At 34.2% G+C, this 21617-nt stretch overlaps 3 protein-coding genes across 3 annotated transcripts; 1 reads left to right on the top strand and 2 right to left on the bottom strand.

The window, feature by feature from the left end:
• The first annotated feature begins 368 nt into the window (after positions 1-368).
• On the top strand, positions 369-3968 carry LOC139868281 (chitinase-like protein 1). Its single transcript, XM_071856610.1, has 4 exons — positions 369-526; positions 1365-1752; positions 2372-2531; positions 3326-3968. Exons 2-4 carry the CDS (start codon positions 1374-1376, stop codon positions 3741-3743), a joined length of 957 nt encoding a protein of 318 aa, XP_071712711.1. The 5' UTR covers positions 369-526; positions 1365-1373; the 3' UTR covers positions 3744-3968.
• Positions 3969-6043: 2075 nt separating this feature from the next.
• Positions 6044-7491, bottom strand: LOC139894594 (F-box/FBD/LRR-repeat protein At1g13570-like). Its single transcript, XM_071877972.1, has 4 exons — positions 6862-7491; positions 6688-6795; positions 6432-6590; positions 6044-6364 (listed from the first exon to the last, which is right to left on the bottom strand). The coding sequence occupies exons 1-4, from the start codon at positions 7489-7491 to the stop codon at positions 6044-6046; spliced, it is 1218 nt and encodes a 405-aa protein (XP_071734073.1).
• A 2315-nt stretch (positions 7492-9806) lies between these two features.
• On the bottom strand, positions 9807-11280 carry LOC139868276 (F-box/FBD/LRR-repeat protein At1g13570-like). Its single transcript, XM_071856606.1, has 4 exons — positions 10666-11280; positions 10481-10588; positions 10224-10382; positions 9807-10135 (listed from the first exon to the last, which is right to left on the bottom strand). The coding sequence occupies exons 1-4, from the start codon at positions 11278-11280 to the stop codon at positions 9839-9841; spliced, it is 1179 nt and encodes a 392-aa protein (XP_071712707.1). The 3' UTR covers positions 9807-9838.
• Positions 11281-21617: the final 10337 nt, after the last annotated feature.

Below are 21617 nucleotides of genomic sequence, written 5' to 3'. Positions count from 1 at the left end.
ATATATAGATTATAGATATAGATATGTTAAAAATTTACAAAGCTACTACGAGTTAATTTTACAAAAAATATCTAAACGTGGTTTAAACAAACCGACAGTTTAGTCAAACAATAAAGGACAAACCGACGGTTTTAGTCCAACCCAAACTATTCGAACTCACCGAATTAATCTCCGAGTCAACTCCAAACTCAAACCAGTGAGTTGTCTGTCGGTGGCGAGTTAACTTAAATCTTTAGTTGGTGGGTCGTGTTTCAAAGGTTCACAATACAATACTCCTACGTTTACTTGATTCCAAATCCAGCCTGTTCATCTATCAATGATTTATACATTTCAACTATAACCCATCTTTCAATCTCAACCGTCCATTTCTACAACCTCACATTCATTGTTCCACCTGACACAAATATTTCATCTAACGCTTCACTATATCTGCTCTGGGAATACTTTTCATACCAAAAGCAATTGCATTTCAAGCAAAGTAATCAAAAATATCAAATCTTGTTGAAGGAACAAGTCTCCAATCTCAGTAAGTTGATGCACATTTTCAGTTTCTTGAAATTGTGTATATTCATTTTGGTTTTAGCATTTGTTTTGTTAATTTCTTATGGTAAAACCCTAAAAGGCGACAAATTTGTTGATGTTTTGTTTTGTTAACTTGTACTATTATACTCCGTATTGTTTATTTATATTATATTTTTTTTTCCAAGGCAAAAATATATTATTTATATTATATGGGTTTGTTTGATTCGTGATATTTTGCGAAGCAAAATTCAACAAATGCTGAAATCATTTAAAAAGGAACTTGATTTGTTATTGGGTATTTAGTTTATAATTCATGCTAAATTATGTGTCTTTGTGAATAGGATTCAGTAAAACCCTAAAAGGTAACATATTATTATAATGGATATATTGTATATTGTATATACTGTATTAGGTGTTATCTGTTCTTTATAGTATTTGGGTATGTTTGATTATTGTATTTTTTTGACCAAATGCTTAAATAATCAAGAAAAGGATGTTGCTTTATCAGTGGGTAATACGGAATATGTATCATCTGCCCATTTCAGATTATGATTTGTATTTAATTTTGTTTCCAATTGATATTATAACCATAAAAAGAAGACTAAATTCCTTGATGTATTTGTTGTTTTACTTATATCTGTTCATTTGGTTGATTTATATTCTTTAACTTTTCAGAGTGTAATTCAACTTTCAATGTTTTTGTTAACTTTACATTAAAAACAAACAAGAGATGATAATGCGTTTCCGGTTTTTATGTTTCATATTCTCGTAACCTTGTGTGTTTTGCATTTCAATTTACATAAACTGAGCTTAAATTGTTACTTGTTGTTTGGTTTTTATAGCAAAGAAGAATGGAGAAAAAACATACGTGTCTTTTGTTGATAACCTTAATGTTTATGATCGTTTCGATTGTGGATGCCGACACATCACCTATATTGGTGAAAAAGGTGAAGGGAAAAAAAGTTTGTGATCAAGGTTGGGAATGTAAAGGATGGTCAGAGTATTGTTGCAACCTTACAATATCTCAATATTTTGATTATTACCAATTCGAGAATCTTTTCCCGAAAAGAAATACACCAGTTGCACATGCTGTCGGTTTCTGGGATTTTAAGTCATTTATTATTGCCTCAACCGTTTACCAGCCCATCGGGTTTGGTACTACAGGCAACAAAACAACGCAAATGTTGGAGATGGCTGCTTTTCTTGCTCATGTTGGTAGTCAAACTTCGTGTAAGTTGTGCTAATGATTAGTTTATTTGTTAACGAGTAATCTTGTTTTGCAGTAGTTGAATCTTGAACTAATAATACTATAGAGTATGCATTTGGAATTCCATCAATGTATATAGGTAAAAAAGGGCCTGTTAGAACGGACCAGCCCTGCTTGCCCACTGACACATTTTTTGACAACAGTTGCGAAGTTCTCCCATTATTAACGTGTTAATAACATTAATATTTATTACATTAGGAAGTCGTATGCTTAAAAAATGGAGTTTGGGAAACTTTCATCCTGTTTGACTTGTTCATCTTTTATCTAATTTTTTAACAAGTTTCTTTATGCGTTTGAGGTAAAATATAGCCCAACTTGACTCATTCACAAGTTAATGGATTGAAATAGCTAACTTCACTGATTGCTAATTACTGTATTTTGAGTCTTGGGGAAGTATGTAACAAGTATTGAAAACCCTTCTAGATTGCATTTTTATATTTTTCATATTAATTCAAAAAAATGGTGCTACTTTTATTGTCAAATTGCTTATGTTATTGGATTATGGCATCTTTGTTATATTAATGGCACTTAAAATTGCCAAAGGTTAACATAACTTGATCATTGTTGTTGCAAATGGTTTAGGTGGATACGGAGTGGCAACCGGAGGACCGACGGCATGGGGATTGTGTTACAACAAAGAAATGAGCCCTATGCAAGATTACTGTGACGAAAGCTACAAATACACTTACCCTTGTGCACCTGGAGCTGACTATTTTGGTCGTGGTGCTTTACCCGTCTTTTGGTATGGAACTTAAATTCCCTGAAATATGTTAATTTAGTTTTACGTAACATATTGAACTACTTAGTGACTAGGGGTGCATCTTAACTAAGCCCAAGCTTTCTTGCTGCATGAAGAACATTGTAGGCTTGTATGCCACAAGTTCAAGCTACATCAAATTTTGTTTGATGTAAAAGCATGAATGCATCAAAAGGTGCACCGATTTTGATGTAAAAGAAAAATATTTTGTACATCAAATTTGTTTTCACTCCAATGCCTACACCTAGTGTATTTTTTAGTACAATATTTTGCATATAATTATTTTTATTTTAAAATTTAACATATAAATTTATATGATCCAATCAATATATGATATATGTAAATTAAAATACAGATAGGTTAAAATAGAAGAAAGTAATAGGTAAAATGAGGGTTTCAAATTTGGTGTGATGTTTAGTGTTGCACCAAATTTGATGTAAAATGTCAAAATATCTATGGGACCTAAATTTGCTAAAAAGGATGTTTTGGTTGGAGAGGTTTTTTTACACCAACCAAAACATAGATTTGATGACTTGGTGCATACATGGGGATGGTCACAATCGGAGTTGCGCCAACTAACCTAAACCCTAGTCTAATAATCCTAACCATTTATGTGAAAGTTTAAAGGTTATAAATTACCGACATAATGTGGATCACCAACTTCCTCGAAGCGAACATGAAGCACTTTTGCTATTCGGAACATCGTTTGCAGATTAATGATTCTTAACACTTCAACTCAAGGTAACAGATTTTAATTAGGATGATGATTATTGTTTCAGGAATTTCAACTATGGATACCTTGGTGACTGTTTGAAGGTTGATCTTCTACACCACCCCGAATACCTCGAACAAAACGCAACTTTGGCCTTCCAAGCTGCAATGTTTCAATGGATGACTCCGTTAAAAAAGGGTCAACCATCACCTCATGATTGCATGGTCGGGACCTTCAAGCCCACCAAAAATGACACTTTGTCCAAAAGATTACCAGGATTCGGCTGCACCATGAACGTTCTATACGGTGAACGTACATGTGGTCAGGGTGATGTCGATGACATGAACACCATCATCACACATTACTTGTATTATCTTGATTTGATGGGTGTCGGCCGAGAACAAGCTGGGCCCCATGACGTGCTCACATGTGCTGAACAGAAAGCGTTCAACCCATCAACCAAGAAAGCAACCGCTTCGAGTTAACTTTGAAGGCAAATTACACAATGTGAATCTGGCTTGTATATCTACAGAAATAAAAAGGTGCACCCTTGGAATGTTTGTAGGTTGTGAAGCTGGGGTCTGCCTATGTGTTAGTTAATAGATTTATAGTTACTTTCGTTTATTTTGTGAATTTGTGAATTTTGTTTTTTTATTTTTTACTATATGAAATTACAGACATGAGATATATAAATTTGTTCAGATTATGTATATTGAGTTTGCCATTGTATTATAAATTGTATTATAAAAATTATAATAAATCTGTATGTAGCCATGTTAAATGAAAATCGTAAAGCTACTTATTTGTCTATTGTTTTTGGTTATAAGTTGTTAATGAAATATAATGATTAAACGATAGTTCGTCGCCGAACTTTTTGGTTGTGAAGTTATAGCACTCAACAACATCCATTAGCTTCAGTCCTCCTGGTGTAAGTTAAAGTATGATGGGTGGCTGCTAGAGTAGGGATGCGGATGATAGAAAAATATACTCTGTATGTGTGATTCAAATATTTGTACTACAATCGAGTTACACTTACCTGCGTTTGATACACAAGATGTGTATTACAATCGATTCAGACATAAAGCGTCTGATTCACAATATCTTATGAATCTATTCGAGTATTCTATTGAACTAAACTCAATTTACATACCAATTTGCATTGACCAAATACACCATAAACATCAAACTAACCAGTGAGGAGCATTAAAACTGAGCGATGCGAAACCTATTAAATACCAACACTTGAAACTCACCTATTTCCTAACACAACCTAAAATCTAGACCTGGCAATTGTGACCCATACACTCAAATTCGGGTCAAATGGGTCAAGCTTTCAGGTCAATTGGGTCTTGAGAAAAATTAAGCCTAACAATGTAAATCAAAACTTAAAAAAAAAGATCCAAATGAGTTTCTCTCCAACCTAGTGAGTCCTATAAAAAAAAATGAACGAGCGGGTCTAATGGGTATCAATACTCAAAGATCAATAAATAGAAATGGGTCTAATGGATTTTGTGAATGAGTCAAATGGGTCGAGCACAAAAAGTTTCATCCGTCAAAAATTTATGAAAGCTTTCATAGTTATATCATTTATTATCTATATTAATAGTTCTTATGCATATATAATAAATAATAACTAAAATAATGTCATAAATGTAAAAAAAGCAATGTAACCCATTTGACTCAACTGACCTGTGACCCGTTTCGACCCGTTACCCAAACAGACCCAACCCGACCCAATTTGACCTATGACCCATTTCAACCCAAAACCATTTTGACCAGTTACCCAAACCGACCCAACCTGACCCGTTTTCCAGGCATACTAAAATCGTTGATCTATCCTCATCGAATTCCCTAAATCAACCAAGATACAATTGAAACCAAAAACGACAACAAACGACCACGAACCACAATCAAAACACGGACAAGGAATCACTAAAACTATACGTAAAACACAAGCCCCAACTATAGGCTCATCTAACATGATAAGAGTGCTCCCAACAGTGCCTCCTTCCCTCTCGTCCTCCTCTTAGTCCTCGAGGACTCCATTGGCAGCAATTAGACCAACCTTCCACCCTTTTCCATGTCCATTTCAATCATATTTGTGGACGGAGGAGTATGGTAAAATGTGTGGTACTTTTGGCTTCTTTACTTGTACATTTAATTTAATTTATTAATTAATATAGTAAGTCTCAAATTATTTGAAGGGGTATGTCATTGTTGGTAGTGTTTAATCTTGGGTTAGTCCTAGAATAAAAAAGTGCTCATGTGGCAGCTAGTCCCAAAAAAAAGTATGTCACAATTAGGAGCACACTAAGTAAATGCACAATGGGTATACCCGACCTGTAATTGACAAATGTAGTCGAAAGGTGGACACAAACAAATGGATGCCGAAAATACATCCATGAAACCCACAAACATCTACCAACAGAGAAGAACAGAAGCACCTAGATTAGAGGCCCGAGAAGAAGGTAGCGAAGGCGGAACGACACAATGAGAAACACATCGGCAAAGGAACGAAGATCAGAGAGATGCGAAAACGAGTGTAGAAGGAATGAAAATGTTATATATTTTACATGATTGATTAGCAAATTCTTTTAATACTATAGAAAGAATAAACAAATTCAACTCTATATAGGTCAAAATAAAAGTTACTGCTGATTGATCCAATACAATGCATAAGATTCACGACATCATTAGTTTCATTAAACAAAACATAATAAGTAACAAAAGAGACGGTAATCGATCACGTTTACACTTCTTAGCGTTATACATATATGTGTAATGACTAACTAGTACGAACCTGTCTAACAATGATATCCACCACTGGTGATGCACACGGGGAACGTAGGAGAACTCTCAGAATCTGCAACTCTTCATCCTTATCACCATCTTCGTCTAGATATATCCTCACCTTCTTTAGCACAGGTGACTTGGCCAATATAAGCCTCACAAAATCCAACGCATTCTTCCCGTCACTAAATTCCACAATCTCTAATTCGTTCAGATGCTCCACCCAAATATTTTGATAATCCTTAAGTGTGACGGAGCCAACCTCAACTTCATCAAGATATGAATCGTCTATAAGCCACATGTAACATCGCCATTTCTTGTATGAGTGTACATTTGCACCAACAATAAAAACACAAGATACAAAATAGAGTTCCGTCATATACCTGTAGCTTAAGTTTCTTCAAGTTAGGAGAGCTTTTAATCAAAAGAACGAGAAAAGGTAACCCATATTTGTGAAGAAAGGATAGACCCTCCATACACAAGTATTTGAGGTGAACTAATGCAGTTGGAAGCTTTTTAGGTATTCTGTCTGGTTGAAAACACTAGAACCATAGCCACCACAAAGATCAGTAATAAATAAGAAAAAAAAAAAATTCACAGCAAAATTGAGTAAGTTATTGACAAAGTCAGTACTATTACAAGAATGATGTGAAAAGAAATACACAAATCTTCAATCACCGGTAAACACTTGAATAGGTCAGCAATGACATAATCGTCACTATATTCGATAGTTGTACAATTACTACCCTGCAACAACTTACAATGATCAAATAAGTTTTGAAAGCCAATATTATGTTTGAAATAAAAACTTACCAGATTCAAGTGCTTGAGTGAAGGACAGTTAGATAGGAGATGCATAAGCGTTTTCTCAGTGGTGTGTATTTCTTGAAGAAATAAGTAAGTGAGGCTATCAAATCCTTTAAATGTTGGCTGGTGGTCAAGAGCACAACTAGAAATAGATAGGTCCGTTAAATGACTCAAAGAGAAAAGAGATAACGGTAACTTATATCCACAGCAAATGTCAAGTGTTAATTTCTTAAGAGTATTTTTCCGCGACAAATGATAAAGCATATGGTCAATCTCAACACAAGAGTTATCCGCCCACATGGAAAGGGTGAATTCATGTATTGGACCCTCATGCATTAACAGAACTTGGTATACAGCATTGAAAATTTTACACCTCTTGGCCTTTACTTTCCTTTCATTTGATCCGCCAATTATTTGATCCAGAATGGACAGCTCATCGTCATAAGTTACTTGAAACGTTTCCTCAATAAATGCAAGCTTAGGGATTGTGATCCAACGATACCTCCATTCCCTAGAGAGGATACTTGTCCTTGCAGCCTCTTGAATCGGTAAAAAACATAAAATGGTTTCAATTATGCCCAGAGGAAGCTTGCTGATCATATCCATATCATCATATTTTCTTGACGGTGGCAACATTACCTACAATGAAAGTCTGTTTAGGATAAACTCTATTTCTTTTATAGAGTTTATTGGCGGCTTGACTGACTCTTAGAGCCTAAATTAAATTTCAGGCAGGATTTAAAACCCATGGAAATTTGATTTTACCATTTTCATGGCGTCTCAATTTTATTTTTTATTTTATTTTATTTTTTAAAAAAACTTTTTCCTACTTATTGGCCGGAGGTCCACTCGGAAGCAATCTCTCTATCCGGTCGAATAGAGAGAGGGATGATTTTCTCTACTTTTGAGAGTGTTTTTACTCTAGGTGGAGAAATGACTTGACTTTATTCTCGGATAGGGGAATGATTGTCTACATCTCACCTCCCCCATACACCACTTATGTGGTATTGGGTTTTGTTGTTGTTGTTGTTGTTGTTGTTGTCTATTTATTTCATAGACAAAATAAGCCAGATTTACACTAGTTGAAATTAAAATCAATTGTGAGCAAAAATATGTTTACGAGTTATGAAATTTTGAGCATACCAGTTGTCAATTGTCCATCAAAAACGCATTACAAGCAAAACAAAAAGTAAGTGAAACCAATCTCCTCATATTAATCACACAAACATCATAAATAAAAAATAAAACTGGCAAAATCACTTAAAAATAAAATGAAAATGACAAAAAAAGGCACACAAGAAAAGCCAGCAATAAACAATGCAATAATATCAACGAAATTTCATTGCGCACACTTATTTGATACAGTAACAATTTGACAAAATAACTCAAAAATTGAAAGGAAATAATATGAAATTGACATAAAATTGCTTCAGAATCAGAAATGAACAAGTTAATATAGCGTAGGAAGAGTATATCTAATTAATTTTTAAGATATACATAACATAAGGATACATATACGGTATATCGTATACCTGCCAGTGCCAGTCTGCGACCAATGTGATATGGTTTATGTTTAGTAATCATCAATCTGATGATGCAAAAGAAGCAATCAATTAATGAACCACCAGTCTCCGGCAACCAGGATTAGCTGCAGAAGGCGACGAACGGCGACGGAGTGCTAGGGTTCGCCGCGCTTTCAGTATTAACGAAATGATTTTAAAACTATATATTCATTTTCCGTCGTCTTTATTGAGTGAAGAAAAAAACTAAAAAAGAAAAATTTATACCCGAGTAAACCAAAAAAAAAAATTCACCCTGAATACGATTATCATTAGTTAAAGGTATTTTAACTATAGCCCAGGTGCCCAACAAAGATTGGTTAGACCACTCGTAACCAAACGCTAGTTGTCATTAGGGTTGCAAATGAGTTGAGTTATCCACGAGCTAACTCGTTAAACTAACATATTGTTTAATGAATGTTACTTTTCAAATCTAGTCACTAATCAAAATATCCCTATGATTCTCTCTCAAAGTCCCTTTCCAAAAATTTCAAGTTCCTTGTTCTCGCTGAGTTTTTTCTTGTTTTCGGCTCCCGGCATCTCGTTGGTGATCCGGTGACCTTCACAACTCTTCCTTCATTGATTTTTTCATGGTCCTTTCCACCTTCCCTCTAAGGTCGGTGTCTTTTGTATTTTCGACACACCTCTCACTCCTTCCGCCGCAGGCGACAAATATGGGGGTTATCACGCGTATTTTGTGCTCGGTGTGGTGGGTTGGTTTGGTTATTTAGTTTTACACCGGTTCTCGAGTTCCAGAATTTTCAACTAGCGATTTTAGATTTCAGAAATTTTAGCTGGAGTTTGGTCGTTTATCATAGTTTGTTGGAGTTACATGCCCCTAGCTCCTTGTCCTTTTAGATGGAGGATTTTTTCGAAGTTTCGGAGTTACAAGTGTTCACCGGAAAACTCTATGTTCGAGTGTAGGCTAGCCTAGGTGGTGGTTTGTTTACCGGTAGTGATACAAGTGTTCATCAGAGTTTTGTTTTGACAAGTGTTTATAGGTGGTTGTTTGTCCTTTAGTGATAGAGTTCAATTCATAGCGAGGAGAGCCTGTCCGGTCTGTCTCAAGAGTTGGTGCTGTGACAATTTTTTTACGCGTGAGATAAAACTCAATTTGACTCATTAATTTGTTCAGAGAATGTGTATTGGCGGTACCTTTGGTATTATAAAAATTGTGATAAATTTGAATTTGAATGTAGACATGTTAAATGAAAATTGTAAAACTACTTATTTGTCCATTGTGTTTTAGTTATATAAGTCGTTCAACAATTGGAAATATGTAAAACTTAGATTCTACCATTTCCATGAAAAAAAGACAATTAAAAATTCACAAAACCAAATAACAGAAGCAACAACCTACAATAGATTTATAATCTCAGATCAAAACTCAGGTTTCTTTCGTAAAAAAGGTCAACAAATATCGTCTAAAAAGTAACAATGATATCCACCACCGGTGATACACGCGGGGAACGTAGAAGAATCCTCATAATCTGCAACTCTTCATCCTTATCACCATCTTCGTCGAGCAATATCTTCACCTTCTTTAGCACGGGTGACTTGGCCAATATAAGCTTCACAAAACCCAACGCATTCTCCCCGTTACTAAAATCCAAAATCTCTAATTCGTTCAAATGTTCTAGCCAAATATTTGAATAATCTTCAACCTCATTTTCATCATCAGATGAAACTTCACTCTCATCATCATCTGAATTGTCTTCAAGCTGCATGAAACATCGCCATTTCTTGTATAAGTGTAACTTGGGAATGATAATGGGAACACAAGATACGAAATAGAGTTATGTCATTTACCTGTAGCTTAAGTGTCTTCAGGTTTGGTGAGCTTTTAATCAGCAGAAGGAGAAAAGGTAACCCATGTATGCTATGAAAACATAGCTCATTTATAGCCAAGTTTTTCAGATGAAGTAATGCGTTCGGAAGCTTTTCAGGTATTCTGTCTGGACAAAAACACTACAACCATAGCCACCACAAAGATCAGTACTCAATAAGAAAGAAAACTTTTTTCACTTCAAAATTAAGTAATTTATTGACAAAGTAGGTGATATTACATGAATGATGTGAAAACAAAAACACAAATTTTCAATCGACGGTAAACACTTGAATAGGTCAGCAATAGAGAAATCGCCACTATGGTCGATAGTTGTACCGTCACTATCCTGCATCAGCTTACAAAGTTCAGATAAGCAGTGAAAGTTTATGAGGGTGGATATTATTTTTTTAATAAAAATTGTACCAGATTCAAGCTCTTGAGTGAAGGACAATGGGATAGGAGATGCATAAGTGTTTTCTCAGTGGTCTCTATGCCTTCCAAATGTAAGCTTGTAAGGTTACCAAATCCCTTGAATGTTGGTTGGTGGTCGAGAATACAACCGGCGATAGATAGGTCTGTTAACTGACCAAACGAGAAGAGAGATAACGGTATCTTGTACCTAAAATTAATGTACCACCAACAAAATTCAAGTTTTAATTTCTTAACAGTATTTTTCCGCGACAAATGATGTAACATATGGTCAATCTCAACACAAGTATCATCTGCGTCTATGGAAAAAGCGAATTCATGTATTGGACCCTCATGCATTAACAGAACTTGATATACAGCATTGAAAATTCTACCCCTCTTGGTCAATGCTCTCCTTTCACTTGTTGCGCCAAATGTTTGCTCGAGAAAGGACAGCTCAGCGTCATCAGTTACTTGAAATGTATCCTGTATAAATGCAAGTTTAGGGATTGTGATCCAACGATACCTCCAAAACCTAGAAAGGATACTTGTCCTTGCAGCCTCTTGAATTGGTAAAAGACATAAGATGGTTTCTATTATACCCAGAGGAAGCTTGCTGATCTTATCCATCTCAAAACATTTCCTCGATGGTTGCAACATTATCTCAAGTGAGATCTGTTTAAAATAAGCCTGATTTATAACAATTGCAATTAGAAATAATATTGAGCAAAGTATGAATACGAGTTTCTAAATTGAACATAACAGTTGTCATATTAGTTTTAGTCTTTTGGAGCACAAGGGCGAAGCAGATAAGAAAGTTCTACCACATACAATCTCCAAACGTACAAGACAAACCAAATTAGAACAACAAAAATAACATAGATTTATTTATTCATAACACTGACATAGGTAAAACAATCGGATGGGAGATGTTCAATCAAAGTATGAAAGAACACTAACCATTTTACACTAAAGTACGAAATTTCCAGCAAGTGAACATTATAGCCATATTGTTTTTCAGCGGGAACGATTAATTATCGTATGCACTATCACTCGTAATCACAAGCTTACCCCTTGCACCCACCAAATCCGTAAACTGATACTTAACACCTGGTTATTATTATGATATACTCTTTTACCATGCAAATCCTTGTAACAATAGTCTAGTGCATATACTAGTGATACTTAACACCTGGTTATCAAACTACATGGAAAAAGGAATCCATCAAAAACACAATACAAACAAAACAAAAACCAAGTGAAATCAATCAACTCATGTTAATCAGGCAAACCTCATAAATAGTATTGACAAAATTACTTAGAAACTAAAATGAAAATGACATGAAACACACACAAAATGCCAGCAATAAACAATGCACTAATATCAATGAAACTTCATTGTGATTGAGCAGAATTATTTGATACAGTAACAAACTGACATAATCATTCAGAATTTAACGAAGTTGTATATTATTATTACCCGCGAGTCACGGGCAAGGTTGGAGAATTTGGATCTCGGGGAGATCTCGTTTGGACTTTTTTAGGGAGATCTCGGCATCTCGGACGTTGATTTACGTTGACTTTATAGTTTTTTTTTTTAATAAAAATATACATAAAAACATAAATATATGTATATTTATATACGTTTTTACGAGATTTTACAAAAATATCCGAGAAATAGGCGAGAAAATCTTAGAAATTATGAATTTTACAAGAAAATCTTACAAATTAGCAAGAAAATCCGAGAAATCGTGGCTTTAACTAAGTTTGACCCCGTTGACCGGGAAATCTCGGGAGATTGAACATCTCGTCTCGGTTGCCTCCTAAAAACGAGATCTCGGGGGAGATTTACAACACTGGTCACGGGTATCCGCGGGTCAAGGGCATGGGCGAAGTTTTTTTACCCGCGGTCGGCTAACGGATCTCAACGAGCAAAAAAACAACCCGATGGGCGGGTGCGGGTATATAGAACCCGTGCCCGTTACCCGCGGGCGCCATCCCTACATGAAACACACACAAAATGCCAGCAATAAACAATGCACTAATATCAATGAAACTTCATTGAGCCAAATTATTTGATACAGTTTCAAACTGACATAATCACTCAGAATTGAAGGGGAAATTACTTCAGAATCAGAAATGAACAAGTTAATATATATAGTGTTCGATAAGTAAATATATATTATGTATTTACAACGCAATTTTCAATATACATAAGGAATAAGGATAAGGAATTAAGGATATATATACCTGCCACTAATGTGATATAGTTTATGTTTACTAGTCTGAAGCAAAAAAATCAATCAATTGATAAACCATCAGCGACCACGATTAGCGGCGGAAGGCGACGGATTAGGGTTAGGTTTCCCGCGCTTTAACTATTAGCAGAATGATCTAGAAACGATTAGCAGTGAATTTCATAACTCGGTACAATATCTAATCTAATCCCCTTTTTAATACGGAGTATATCTATCTACTTAGATTTTTTTTTTTAAATAGTAGATTTTTTTAAGGCCTTACAAAATAAGAAATTAAACATAATTTTTTACACAAATGGTAAAATCGAAATTTTAAACTTCGAATTTGGTAAAATCGAAGTTTGGAACTTCGATTTTTACCCTTTTTGACAAAACAGGCTCAACGGCGGAACTTAAACTCGGATACAGGTGGGACGATTGTAAATTTTTTTTTACTTCTTTCATAGTCAGCAGGGACGAACACTAAAAAAAAACACCTTATATTTTAGTAATTTTTTTTAGTGTAAAAATTTTTGTTCCGTAAAATTCAGGGTGGGCGGACACCACCTTTGGGATACCTTAAGTACCGCCACTGCACATGCTGACTGGTCAAACGAATATAATACGTAGTAAAATCGAAGTTTGAAACTTCGGTTTCATTCAAATGCTGCAACCGTAATTTTAATGCTCATTTAAGCCCTTGATCCGTGTAAATAAAAACTGTCCAATAAATTATTGTCACGTGGAAACTGAAGTTTCAAACTTCGGTTTCTTTGTTTATAAAATCCGAAGTCTGGAACTTCGATTTCACACACATCAAACCAAAATCAAAGTTATTCTGAAAAAAAAAACCCGAATTAAAAAAAATGGCTTAAATGAATCAAGTTCGTGCTAAATCGGTCCCGATTGATAGTTCTTTAGTGTTTTTACAAGCAGAAAAAGAGTCATAAATCATATTCAATATTTACTAAGGAGATTGAAGAGTACATGTTAATAAAACCAAGAAGATGTGATCTCAGCTTTTGGCAGCATATTACGGGTCTTGAAAACGAAACAATACATGCGGAGGTCCAGGTGTACCTTGATAATATCGGGTTAGGTTTAGTTTGTAAATTGGGTAAACAAAGACTAACTCGGGTTAGGTTTAGTTTGTAAATTGGGTAAACAAAGACTAACTGGTCACTTATTACTGCTATGGTTGAAAGATGGCGTCCGAAGACGCATATGTTTCATTTACAGATTGGTAAAAATACTGTTACCTTATATATTAATAATTATTTATTTCAATATATATATATATATATATATATATATATATATATATATATATATATATATATATATATATATATATATATATATATATATATATATATATATATATATATATATATATATATATATATATATATATATATATATATATGTGTGTGTGTGATGACCCGAAAAATTTCGACTTATTTAAACCAATTCTCTATACGATTTATTATTTTGACACGTTAAACAAAGTCTGTTAGATTGAGTCTCAAAAATTTTAGAACTGTTTCATATATACAATTACCTTTGACTACTCTCGACGATTCATGAACAATTATATGTATGTATGTATATATATATATTATAAGATGTACAAGTAAAAATGACTTTCCTACAGTAAAAACGACTTTGCTACAATAAAACACTATTTGCTACAGTGAACCGTACTGTGCTACAATGCTACAGTGAAAACGACTTTGCTACATTAAAACACTATTGCTACAGTAAACACTATTTGCTACATTAAACACTATTTGATGTCGACGAACTAGCAAACAAAAACGGATAAGGCAGCCATGCGATCGCATGGCAAAAACACTGAAAACTCATGCGATCGCATGAGCTACAGTAAATGGAAAAGTATTATAAATACGCCAGTTTTCTGCTCGTATCAACACATCTTTTTTTCTTTTCTTCTTCTGTAATTTAAATTTATATTTATAATTATAATTATAATTTTAATTTTAAGTTTAATAATAATAAAGTATATTCGAGGGTGTTTTAATTCGGGTTTCAAACCGCTTTAAGCTAAGGAAATATTGGGTATTGTTCGGGGTATTGTTCTTGAATCCAAGGCCAACCATACAGTCGTCTACCATCATTACGTCTACGCAATTTGCCTACAATATTGAGTCTCAATATTGAACTGTGAGTTTATAGTCTCCCTTTTTAAATACTTTAAATATTTTTGGGCTGAGAATACATGCAATTTATTTTAAACGCAATAAGACACAAGTACATACTAAATTCTACACTGAGTTAAACCGAAAATCCCTTAGCTTTGGTAACTAGTAGCTGCCAGTACATAGGATATGGACTGGTGGGCGCGAATAATTGTATATGGATCCATAGGGCTTGACATCCACGTCCGAGCTAGAGCGCTAGCCTTTTAACGGACGTATGTTATTTGAGTTTATGACACGTTGGTTTGCGTGTATTAAAACGAATGGGGTAATTATCATTATAACGTTAAAGTTTAGTTACCAGGGTGCTCTGTTACGTAGAATCTATTGATAAACTTTTGATGAAATCTTGTGATCTATCTTTATATATATTTATGACTCGAGCAATTAAACCTATAACTCACCAACATTCGTGTTGACCTTTTTATCATGTTTTATTCTCAGGTCCTTAGACTGCTTCCGCTGTGATATGCTTGTTGCCTGCATGGAGTCTCTCATGCTTTGTATAAAGTTTATTGCATTCTAAATAAAACTGCGTTATGTAATAAATAATTGGACTGTGATGTCAACTTGTAAATTAAAGACTTATGTATTTTGGGGTTTTGCTTATACCTAAGCACTCGCCCACATGATTATGACTTTTTATGTTTAGAAAGTCACGTATTTTAATGAATGCAATATTTTATCAAAACGTATCATATAGAGGTCAAAACCTCACTGTGGAATCAATGATTAACGTGCCGCGTCAATAGCGATTTTGACGGGTCGTTACATTTGGTATCCGAGCTTGAGGTTATAGGGAACCAGAATTTGTATTAATGTGTTTAACTGGTTATTGTTAGGATGCATTAGTGAGTCTGGACTATGACCATATCTGTTTTTACCGATTTTTGCTTATCATTTTGTCAAAAACATTATATGTGATATATTTATATGCTAACATAATTGTTGTTTCAATTATGTGATAGATGACTTCTTCTAATCCTATCATTTTGTACGACTCGAAATCGGACACTGAATCTATTCTTTCCACAACTGAAAAGGGGGTTCCCATACCTATTAAAGAAGAAATTGTGTTAGCCGGAGAATCTCAACTCCCAGTAAACCCAGAGGAGGTTCCAGCTCCACCGAGCTCTAGTTTTTCGGGGCCACAGTATCGTTGGCATAGACCCATGATCCCTGGAGTAAACGAGGATCGTCCATTTCTAAACGAACATGGACATTGGGCCAGATACATCGCTGACGGGCGGGTTGTGCCGATTACGCCTGGCAGATTTCGGTTCTTGACCACCGGTACATATTCTCGTACACATGATTCAGACAGTTCGTCATCATATTCTCCTACACATGACTCAAACAGTTCGTCATCAGACGAGATCAGTGAAGAAGAGGATTTCGCTAATAAAATAAAAGAAGTCACTAAGGAGAAATTTCAACTTGCTATTGATAATAAAAACAACCACAGTAATAAAAAGACCTTAATTATTAAAAAGGAACAAGACCATTCGATCCGTAACCACCCTTATTGTATTAAACCCACTGAGGCAACGGGTACCTCAAAACCCCAACCAAAAATTAAATACACTGCCAGAATGTCTGTCGGACCATGCACACACAAACAATTGGCAGAGAGAACCAAATGGGAAGAAGTTTCTGATAGTTCTGAATAAACGACCTCGCAACCATAAATCTTCCATGCGCTATTCTATTGCTTATGTGTGCTACTCTATCTTGTTATATAAAATAAGCATATGTAAAATATCAGTATTGTATGGTATTGTATTATTTTGGTTTATTAATAATAGAAGCATGGAATGATTATTTGTATTATTAATACTTATTATTATTATTACTAAATAATAACGTAGTAACTCGCTATAATTTTTCATAATAGAATATTATTTGAATTGTAGTAGTTAATTGTTGTACTAAGCTATTAAGTATGAACTTTAACGGGTAGTTAATACCCGAGAAATAATTATAAAACGCTAATAAGAAGAAAAGGCTTTTATAATAATTGGTTCATATTATTAATATGCTACGATTAACTATTGACAACTCATTTTACCTATAATATTCTATATGATTAAATTATCTCTGTTGTGTTTATTAAAGAAACGTGTCTCAAATGTCGGATGCTGAGTTTGAGGAACTAGTCGAGAAACGTGTGAATGAAAGAATTGCTGCAGCCGAGGCAGGAAAAGCAGCAGTCGAAGCAGCAGCTATAAACACAAATTCACGAAACCGATGCTCATACAAAACTTTTCAAGGATGCAAACTGAAATGTCCCGTTCTTATTGATTAAAAACGTTCCATATTAATTGATTTCGTTGCGAGGTTTTGACCTCTATATGAGACGTTTTTCAAAGACTGCATTCATTTTTAAAACAAACCATAACCTTTATTTCATAAATAAAGGTTTAAAAAGCTTTACGTAGATTATCAAATAATGATAATCTAAAATATCCTGTTTACACACGACCATTACATAATGGTTTACAATACAAATATGTTACATCGAAATCAGTTTCTTGAATGCAGTTTTTACACAATATCATACAAACATGGACTCCAAATCTTGTCCTTATTTTAGTATGCAACAGCGGAAGCTCTTAATATTCACCTGAGAATAAACATGCTTTAAACGTCAACAAAAATGTTGGTGAGTTATAGGTTTAACCTATATATATCAAATCGTAACAATAGACCACAAGATTTCATATTTCAATACACATCCCATACATAGAGATAAAAATCATTCATATGGTAAACACCTGGTAACCGACATTAACAAGATGTATATATAAGAATATCCCCATCATTCCGGGATCCTCCATCGGACATGATATAAATTTCGAAGTACTAAAGCATCCGGTACTTTGGATGGGCTTGTTGGGCCCGATAGATCTATCTTTAGGATTCGCGTCAATTAGGGTGTCTGTTCCCTAATTCTTAGATTACCAGACTTAATAAAAAGGGGCATATTCGATTTCGATAATTCAACCATAGAATGTAGTTTCACTTACTTGTGTCTATTTTGTAAATCATTTATAAAACCTGCATGTATTCTCATCCCAAAAATATTAGATTTTAAAAGTGGGACTATAACTCACTTTCACAGATTTTTACTTCGTCGAGAAGTAAGACTTGGCCACTGTTGATTCACGAACCTATAACAATATATACATGTATATTAAAGTATGTTCAAAATATATTTACAACACTTTTAATATATTTTGATGTTTTAAGTTTATTAAGTCAGCTGTCCTCGTTAGTAACCTACAACTAGTTGTCCACAGTTAGATGTACAGAAATAAATCGATAAATATTATCTTGAATCAATCCACGACCCAGTATATATGTATCTCAGTATTGATCACAACTCAAACTATATATATTTTGGAATCAACCTCAACCCTGTATAGCTAACTCCAACATTCACATATAGAGTGTCTATGGTTGTTCCGAAATATATATAGATGTGTCGACATGATAGGTCGAAACATTGTATACGTGTCTATGGTATCTCAAGATTACATAATATACAATACAAGTTGATTAAGTTATGGTTGGAATAGATTTGTTACCAATTTTCACGTAGCTAAAATGAGAAAAATTATCCAATCTTGTTTTACCCATAACTTCTTCATTTTAAATCCGTTTTGAGTGAATCAAATTGCTATGGTTTCATATTAAACTCTATTTTATGAATCTAAACAGAAAAAGTATAGGTTTATAGTCGGAAAAATAAGTTACAGGTCGTTTTTGTAAAGGTAGTCATTTCAGTCGAAAGAACGACGTCTAGATGACCATTTTAGAAAACATACTTCCACTTTGAGTTTAACCATAATTTTTGGATATAGTTTCATGTTCATAATAAAAATCATTTTCTCAGAATAACAACTTTTAAATCAATGTTTATCATAGTTTTTAATTAACTAACCCAAAACAGCCCGCGGTGTTACTACGACGGCGTAAATCCAGTTTTACGGTGTTTTTCGTGTTTCCAGGTTTTAAATCATTAAGTTAGCATATCATATAGATATAGAACATGTGTTTAGTTAATTTTAAAAGTCAAGTTAGAAGAATTAACTTTTATTTGCGAACAAGTTTAGAATTAACTAAACTATGTTCTAGTGATTACGAGTTTAAACCTTCGAATAAGATAGTTTTATATATATATGAATCGAATGATGTTATGAACATCATTACTACCTCAAGTTTAGTAGGTAAACCTACTAGAAGTGACAAGAAATGATCTAGCTTCAAAGGATCTTGGATGGCTTGAAAGTTCTTGAAGTAGGATCATGACACAAAAACAAGTTCAAGTAAGATTTTTACTCGAATTAAGATAGTTTATAGTTATAGAAATTGAATCAAAGTTTGAATATGAATATTACCTTGAATAAGAAAGATAACCTACTGTATATAACAAAGGTTTCTTGATCTTAGATGATTACTTGGAATGGATTAGAAAGCTTGGAAGTAAATTAGTAAACTTGAAGGGATTTTTGAAGTGTTCTTGAAGTGTTCTTCCTATGATGATTATAGCTTGATTCTTGAAGTGATTTTTGATGAAGATGATGATTAACTACTGGAAAAATACGTTCATAATAGTGTGGGTGTGTTGAGAGAGAATTAGAAAGAGAATTGGAAGTGAAATGGAGTGAATGATGAGTGGTAATTGGTGAGTGGTGAGTGGGGTTAAAAGGAGTTCTACTTAGTTGACTAGCTCATGGTAGAAGTTAAAATTGATTAGTCATACATGACATAATCAAGAGTGGAATCCCATGCTAGTTCCTATTGGTAAATACCTATAGTAAGTACGTTTTGAAGCTGTGTATAATACGGGTAAAAATACGACTAGAATTCTTGATGAAAGAAAAGAATGGGAAAGTAACTGTAACCATTTTCGTTAAGTATGAGTGTTTTGATATATGTCTTGAAGTCTTCCAAAAGTATTTTAATACATTTAAATACACTACATGTATATACATTTTAACTGAGTCGTTAAGTCATCGTTAGTCGTTACATGTAAGTGTTGTTTTGAAACCTTTAAGTTAACGATCTCAATTAATGTTGTTAACCCATTGTTTATTATATCTAATGAGATGTTAAATTATTATATTATCATGATATTATGATATATTAATATATCTTAATATGATATATATACATTTAAATGTCGTTGCAACGATAATCGTTACATATATGTCTCGTTTCGAAATCCTTAAGTTAGTAGTCTTGTTTATATGTATATAACTCATTGTTAATATACTTATGGAGATACTTACTTATCATAATCTCATGTTAACCATATGTATATCCATATATATATCGTCATGTCGTTTTTACAAGTTTTAACGTTCGTGAATCGCCGGTCAACTTGGGTGGTCAATTGTCTATATGAAACATATTTCAATTAATCAAGTCTTAACAAGTTTGATTGCTTAACATGTTGAAAACATTTAATCATGTAAATATCAATCTCAATTAATATATATAAACATGGAAAAGTTCGGGTCACTACAGTACCTACCCGTTAAATAAATTTCGTCCCGAAATTTTAAGTTGTTGAAGGTGTTGACGAATCTTCTGGAAATAGATGCGGGTATTTCTTCTTCATCTGATCTTCACGCTCCCAGGTGAACTCAGGTCCGCTACGAGCATTCCATCGAACCTTAACAATTGGTATCTTGTTTTGCTTAAGTCTTTTAACCTCACGATCCATTATTTCGACGGGTTCTTCGATGAATTGAAGTTTTTCGTTGATTTGGATTTCATCTAACGGAATAGTGAGATCTTCTTTAGCAAAACATTTATTCAAATTCGAGACGTGTAAAGTGTTATGTACAGCCACGAGTTGTTGAGGTAACTCAAGTCGGTAAGCTACTGGTCCGACACGATCAATAATCTTGAATGGTCCAATATACCTTGGATTTAATTTTCCTTGTTTACCAAATCGAACAACGCCTTTCCAAGGTGCAACTTTAAGCATGACCATCTCTCCAATTTCAAATTCTATATCTTTTCTTTTAATGTCAGCGTAGCTCTTTTGTCGACTTTGGGCGGTTTTCAACCGTTGTTGAATTTGGATGATCTTCTCGGTAGTTTCTTGTATAATCTCCGGACCCGTAATCTGTCTATCCCCCAATTCACTCCAACAAATCGGAGACCTGCACTTTCTACCATAAAGTGCTTCAAAAGGCGCCATCTCAATGCTTGAATGGTAGCTGTTGTTGTAGGAAAATTCTGCTAACGGTAGATGTCGATCCCAACTGTTTCCGAAATCAATAACACATGCTCGTAGCATGTCTTCAAGCGTTTGTATCGTCCTTTCGCTCTGCCCATCAGTTTGTGGATGATAGGCAGTACTCATGTCTAGACGAGTTCCTAATGCTTGCTGTAATGTCTGCCAGAATCTTGAAATAAATCTGCCATCCCTATCAGAGATAATAGAGATTGGTATTCCATGTCTGGAGACGACTTCCTTCAAATACAGTCGTGCTAA

This window comes from Rutidosis leptorrhynchoides, chromosome 1, assembly GCF_046630445.1.
Source record: "Rutidosis leptorrhynchoides isolate AG116_Rl617_1_P2 chromosome 1, CSIRO_AGI_Rlap_v1, whole genome shotgun sequence".
Lineage (NCBI taxonomy): Eukaryota > Viridiplantae > Streptophyta > Magnoliopsida > Asterales > Asteraceae > Rutidosis > Rutidosis leptorrhynchoides.
Note: the sequence above shows the minus strand (reverse complement) of the source record. Positions and strands in the feature narration are given on the sequence as shown.